Here is a 7,766-nt window from a genome sequence, read left to right as displayed (position 1 = left end):
TTCTGGAAAATATGGTATCGTCATCGCGTCCGGAACGTCGAATTTAGTATGGTTTCATAGTTCGTTTGCATAAATCGGACTCCGAACAAATCCCGGGCACCCCGTCAAAGCCCATTTCGACTTAGAAAAAAAAAACACCAGTTATTGCAGAGAAATCTGCAATATATATAGCAGATTTTTCACCTTTTTTGACCGATTTTGCTCATTTTTTATCTTGCCTCTTGAGAGTTAAACCCTAAATATTTTGGGAGCTTAAAAGTGAAGTTTGTGAGAGCTTGGGAAGCTAGATAAACACCTATTTCTTGATTGTATTACGGATTTAATGTAAGAATTCACCCTTTTCTTAGTAATTTCTTCATTAATTTCTCAAAACCCCAAAAATCTTAGGGCATGATTTTAAACCCAAATTTCACTCATTTTCACTTGAATAATACTTTTATCTTATAATTACTAGTTTTTCATCAATTTAACCTTCAAAACAACTCCAATTTTGGATTTTAACCCAGATTTCAAATATTTTACCCGTTAAAGCTCAAAAATAGTTTTTCTTCGATTTGAACCTCGTTTTTGACTCGATTTAAATTGGATTTTCAATTGTACATTTCTAAAAATATGGAGAACGTGTTTTTGAAGTAAAGTTTCGATTTTGCCCTTCTTTTTTGAAAACCCATTTTGAGGGTCCGTTTTGACCCCGAACCAAAAGTAGACAATATGAGTGTCGTTGGTTTTGTTTTGATGCGTATATTTCATATTTGATGTTTCTAGTGAAGTTTGGGATTGTTCGTGAAAATTAAAGTCGCAGGTTCAAGTGTAGCAGATCGATTTCGACTTTCGAAGTAGGTTATGACTTAACTCTTCAAACTGGGTTAGGTTGTAAATGATGGTACAAAATGCATGTTAAGGGTGGGAACTAATCATGAAAAATATCTATCTATGTGTTGTGCCCGTGTGGTGGCCTATATGTGATGTAATTGTTGAAATTGAGCTATTATATGATATGTTTGACCGTGTGAGGTCCTATGTGATATTGATAGCCTTGAATACATGTGAATAATTGTATTGTGTTGTTTAATGTGGTACCATTGGTGTATTGTGATTATATTCATACTTTATTGGCATATGAAACATATGAAAATTCATGGATGAAACAAAAATAATAAGTGGATATTCGCTCACGTGGTTGTGGGAATGTATCATTGTGGTTGGGTGTGGAAATATATCATGTGATTGGTTTTGGAAATACTCATTGTGATTGGTTGTGAGCATTACATCTTTATATCATACTCATTCATAAAATATTGGTACCACCGTGACAACATCTAAGAAACACTGATAACACCTTTTTTAAAAAAATATTGTAACACCTTATAAAATCCTTTCCGAGGGATATGCCGGAAAGGAGATATAAGATATGTGGATTGTATATGGGTTGACGAACCCCCCATGGGTCGACGAACCCCCCATGGGTCCTACGTCAGGAAGCTTTAGCGCCATAGGTGTATACGAGGATTGTGCGACGATCCCGAAGGTTGTGCGAAAACCTCGTGCATCAACATCATCATCATTATCATATACATTGCACTTACTTTATTGTGTTTTTTGTTGTGTTATATTGCCTTATTGACTTGTCATCTATGTGTTTGTCTTACTTTCCTTTACTTGTATTTGATGATCTTGTATCTACATGTTCTCTCTTATTCTATTATATGTGACATAATGTATATTTGTATTTTGTATCTTGGTGTGTTTTTGTAATATATGTGAGATATACCACAACTGTTAGTGCAAGCGGTGTGGGCTACCGTTGTGGGACATTTTTTGATTACAGGTGACGTGCCCTTAGTGTATATTTTGTATGCTTTATTTACCACTTTGCTTGGTATATCTATTGAGTACAAGTGGACTGTACCCATGCCTACTGTGGCCTTTCGATGCAGGTCTTAGGTCGAGTGCACCTCAGCTTACTTGATTCGGGCGATTGTTGGAGCTTCCAAGGTAGCGGTTGGACATTTATGTGTCCAAAGTTCACCTCTATCTTTCTATACTAGTTATGTCTTTATTAGTATTCGAAGACAATTATTATTCTTTTGTGGTTATTTTTCTGATGTATTTGACTCTTGAATTGTATTAGTAGTTCTTACACTATTGACACCTGGTTTTGGGCATGATTGATATTTTGGATAAGTTCTTTCCGCATTGTTATGATTATTTATATGGTTCGGCTTCATTCTAGAAGCCTTACCTTGGGGTATTTTTGTCTTTTTCTCTATTCGTATCAGTTTGGGTGATAGGCTTACTTATCAAGGTACGCAGCGACAAGTGCCATCATGACCCTCGTTTATGGGTTGTGACACATATACTACTACTACTACACATTACGTACTATACTACTACTATTACTATTTTTTATTATTATTATTATTATTATTATTCATTTTGTATTTAATTAAATTTCATTCAGATATCTTTTATAACATTAAAATTTTTAAGAGGGATAAGTTTATAAAAGAGTAAAAGTCTATTTAAAACTCTTCAAAAGGATGACATATTTTCAAATTCAAATATTTTCTAATCTTTTAAACCTTTTAAAATTTGATCTTCTTTAATTCAGAAATTTATTACAATACTATCAAGTTTTGTCCTAAAAACTACCACATGGCTTTCTATTATTCTACCACGTGACTTTTTATCTTACTTTTAGTTTTGCGCATATATATATATATATATATACTAGTTTAGGTGTACGTGCCTTGCGCGTGTACCTCACTTTAATGAGTTTAAACATTACACTAAATAAGATATTTGTTTAAATAATTAAGATGAATATAATAATTAAGTTTAATATTTTTTGAGTATGTAAAGTTGGAGAATTTATTTATTAAACTAAATTTTACAAAAAATATTTTTAAAAGTCGATCGACATTTATCTACCATCTGTAAATTCCAACAAAATAATACAATGATAGAGACATCAAAATAATACAATTCAATTTAATCTTTACACACAAAAATTTTCTCAAAGTCGTCTGACACTCATCTACCACCTATAAACAATAAAAATTTATACGATAATAAAAATATCAAAATAATACAACTAAACCTAACCTTTACATAAAAAATTTCTCAAAGTTGACCAACATTTATCAATCACTTGTAAATTACAACAAAATAATATGATAAAAGTGATATCAAAATAATACAATTAAACTTAAATTTTAATTAAAATAAAATAATAAGATAATATAGATATCAAAATAATACAATTAAACCTAACCTTTACACAAGAAATTCTTCAAAGCCAACCGGCATTCATCTACGACCTATAAACTATGAAAAGAAATATGATAGTGATACAAAACTTCGATTTTGATCCAACTAATTCTTGTCTGAGTAAAAATTTTGACCTTAAAGAATGATTTTGAATGAAAATAAAGAAGATATATATATGCACACATGTTGAATTCTATTATTCTGACAAAAATAATGAAGAAGTTAAGGGTTAGAAAATCAAGCATCCACCATCTAGACTTGCAACCGAATCGAGTTAGATGAACATCAATCATATTCGCCCAATAGGCAAACCAGTTTATTCTCTAGTTTAACGTACATCACAATATTTATAGAAGTATTTCCTTACTAGAGTCCTATTTTAGGAGAATTCTTCTAATTGAACAGTAGAAAGGAAAATATTAATTAATTCTCCTACTATATATTTTAGGAGTCCCATATATTTTAGGAAGTGTAGTAGAAAGGAAAATATTAATTAATTCTTCTACCATATATTTTACGAAGTCTAGTTAATATAATAAAAAATAATTAAATAATAAATTTAAAAAATAGTGAAAATACAGTTTTCTCTAAAGAAGAGTCTTTTAATGAAGAGTAAAAAGTTCAAATCACTTTTCTAAGGGTCTTCACACTTTTAATATATTAACACACACACGCACACACACACACACACATATATATATATATATATATATTTATGTGTATATTAGGTCACTTTAATAATTTAGGTGTGTTTTTAATTTTTCAAGTATAGTTTAAGGTGATTTTGATGTCTTTTCCCAATATTAAAACTTATTTTGTTTTTTCTTTACTCTTTATTACTCCCTCTGTTTAAAAAAGAATGACCTACTTTGACTTGGCACAAAGTTTAAGAAAATAAAGAAGACTTTTGAATTTTGTGGCCTTAAATTAAAATTGTGTCAAATGTACCAAAAGCCATTTAATCTTGTGATCCTAAACATGCTATGTGGAAAGTTGAAATTAAAGTATAGCCAAAAAGGAAAATTCTTTTTGAAATGGACTAAAAAGGAAAGTATATCATTCTTTTTAAAACGGAGGGAGTATTTTTTGGGGAAAATTAATTCTATAAACTTATTAGATTAGTTATTACAACTTATAGCAAAAGTTTTAAGTTTTCAAGTTATAGCAACTTTCATCTTAAAAAAATATATAAAAAGTTTTTCTTTTCTTTTGTTGAAAATACAAAAAAGCAATTACTGAAAAAGGAAAATTAATATTTAATACAATTAATATACAATTTACCTTCCTTAAAAGTAGTTAACCTTAATTATTGGTATTTATCTACCCCCAAATCCCTCAAACCGTTATTTATCTTCTTATTTTAATGCTTACATTAAGAGTTTCCATCTTCATACACTACTTGCCACTTTTTACATGATTTCTCTCTACCATCAAACAAAAAAATGCATTCTATGTTTATTAGAATTTGGTAGATAAGCGAAAAACAAGTATTTCTTTAGATAAAAAAATATGAATTCTGTTAATTTGCATTAAATCATGATCTGTCATGGAGGGAGATGGGATTCTTCAGGTTTGTTAATTTTTTACTCCTTCTAAACGAATATAAATATTTATTTTTGGGGTTTTTCAACTGTTGTTATTGTATAAACTGGAAAACCGAGGGACTTTAGAATTGATGGGATAATGTATGATGCAACAACAAAGTACAAAGGATTAGTAGAAGCAATCGCAACACAACTGATGATAGACACATCTGCAAATAAACTTGAAATAAGATACATAATAAGTGATAGATGACCAAGTATGGTCATACACAATGATACAAGTGTGCAGGTGTATCTGGAACAGAAGAAAACGATTGCTGATTTCTTCTTAAAATATCCACTGTGCGTTACAACTTTGGATAAAACGGATGGTGTAATTCACCATACCGAAGGAGCAATTGTGTGTGTTGGGCAACTGTGTTCTAACGAAAAGAATGAACAAAGGATAAAGCTATTTTTAAAAGATTGTGTTCGTTTGATCGGGATAAGTCCAGATTTTGAAGAATTTGAAGAAGAACGTGTGGATGCAATTTGTGATGTAATGAATATCAACATAGCTGTAAAACAGACTTACAAAGATAAACAAACACTGGCTAATGTTATGGAGTTGCATGCATTTATGAAACAGTTCTCTTATCAAACCGAAAAGTCAAGTGAAAGCAGGTAAAAACGTTTGTGTATTAAATTAGATAGTAAAGCTGTATGTTAAGACGAAATATGATTTTCTTGTAATAATTTTTTTTGCTTTAACAGCTACTATTTGGTTTGTGTGGTGGACTGTACTTAGTTTCTTCGTTATTCTAGAATGAACAAATTAAATATTTTTAAAATAATAAAGTACTGTGACATTCATACATGCTCAATAAAGGATCAAGTTTATGCGAGGCATCAAGGGATGACAAAAATGGTAGCCAGACTGATCTTAGGTAATTATGTGGACACCAAAAGAATATACACTCCCAACGATATTATTTCTGACATGATGAGGGAGCATGAGATTTCATTAGATTATCATTAGGATGGCATGCACAAACCAAAGCAGTTAAAATATTGTGCGATGATCCTACCGAGTCATATCAAAAGATACCTGGTTAGTTATATATGTTTGAAAAGCATTATCGTGGATCTGTTGTTAGCTGTGAGAAAATCAAAGAAAATAGATTCTTGTATGCTTTTGTTGCATTGGACGGTTCAATTTGTGGATGGAAATATTGCAGGCCAATTGTTGTAGTCGATGAAGCAGCTCTAAAATCGCTTTATGGTAGAACTATGATGACTGCGAGCACGTTGGACCCAGGAGGTAAAGCATTTTTTTAAATTTTTTATTTTTAAATGTAAATCATAGTAAAATGTTAATGTGTTGTATAATATTGGTATGTCATATGTATGTATTTTGTTTGTCTTGCAAAAAAGTAATCAACCAATATATTATATAAAGTATGTTATGATTGTAGGTCATATACTACCCCTTGCTTATGTTGTGGTTGATTCAGAAAATATTGCCTCTTAGACTTGGTTTTTGATAAATTTAAGATTGCATTTGGGGAAAGAGAAGGTATGTGTATAATGTCTGATAGAAACAAGAATATTTGGAAGGCAACATCCACAGTATATCCAAATCTATCACATCATGCTTGTATTTGGAATTTGTGGTGCAACATAAAGGTAAACTTTCGTAAGAATCTTGAAGAATTGCATAAATTTTTTGGCAATGGCAAAGGCATATACTCTACAAAAATTTAAAGAGTTAATGGGAAGGGTGGACCAAATTGATAAGAGAGATAGGGCGTATTTATTCCAAATTGGCTACCACAAATGGGCAAGGGTTCATTCTATTGTCAAACAGACTTGGACGATGACATCAAACATAGCGGAATCCATCAACAACACCAATAGAATAGCTAAAAGATTACCTGTGGTTTCAACAATGGATTTTAGGAGGTTAATGATTGAATCATGGAATGCAAAACAGCATGAGGAGGCAACAAACACATTAACAGAGTTGACGGTCAAATATAATGATATTTTGACAAATAATCATTTGCTATCTCAGAGAATGATAGTAAGTTCTTTATCCATTACTTTTTAAATCACTTAAATTTTTTGTTAATTTATTTGTGTAGTAAAGTTGCTTCTGAATGCAGATAAAAGTATCCAATGAATTTCTGCATACTGTTACTAACGAAGAAAAAAGATTCATTGTTTGTTTGCTAAGCAGAAAGTGTAGTTGTGGAGAATTTCAATTGGACGAAATACCCTACTCTCATGCTATGGCTGCTATTACATATAGAAACTAACATGGAGAGAACTATTTCTCACCTTAGTACAACAACAAGAATTTCAGAGATGCTTATTCCATACCAGTTGAACCTCTTCCTCGTGAAAGTACATGGGAAATACCATGTGAAGTGTTGGATGAAGTTGTATTGCCACCTGATTCTAAACGACCTCCCAAAAGACCATGTTATGAAAGATGGAAAGCACCAAATGAAGACAAGTGTAAACGTTCAAAGGTTACATATAGTGACTGTCATCATGAGGGGCACAATAAAAGGACTTGCCACAAACATGCACCATCTGCTTAAGATGGAATCTGTGTTTCTTACTTTATGTTGATGTTAAGTGTTTTTTCTTAAATATTTAAGATCAATAATTTCAAGTGTTAAGATTTGTGTTGTTTTAAGTAATTTTGTGGTTATGGATATATTGATTTAAAATAAAGAAATGTTTCAGAGTTGGTTAATTTTTTTTTTCAATTAATATAACTGAACACGTAGATATTGTTGTAAAACATAACAGCATACACCAGAAATGCACAGTAATGTGCAGTAGTTGGAAGTTAGTATGCAGGTATTTGAATTAATAACAAATAATGTGTTATTTACATGGTATTTTCAATTACAAAACAATGAATACTATGTGAAGACCTCGAATACTATATCATCAAAACAA

General features: G+C 31.0%; 1 protein-coding gene across 1 annotated transcript; it reads left to right on the top strand.

The window, feature by feature from the left end:
- Positions 1–6,525: 6,525 nt before the first annotated feature.
- On the top strand, positions 6,526–7,399 carry LOC107853507. Its single transcript, XM_016698496.2, has 3 exons — positions 6,526–6,876; positions 6,959–7,015; positions 7,139–7,399. Exons 1-3 carry the CDS (start codon positions 6,526–6,528, stop codon positions 7,397–7,399), a joined length of 669 nt encoding a protein of 222 aa, XP_016553982.2.
- Positions 7,400–7,766: the final 367 nt, after the last annotated feature.

This window comes from Capsicum annuum, chromosome 7 (genome assembly GCF_002878395.1).
Source record: "Capsicum annuum cultivar UCD-10X-F1 chromosome 7, UCD10Xv1.1, whole genome shotgun sequence".
NCBI lineage: Eukaryota > Viridiplantae > Streptophyta > Magnoliopsida > Solanales > Solanaceae > Capsicum > Capsicum annuum.
Note: the sequence above shows the minus strand (reverse complement) of the source record. Positions and strands in the feature narration are given on the sequence as shown.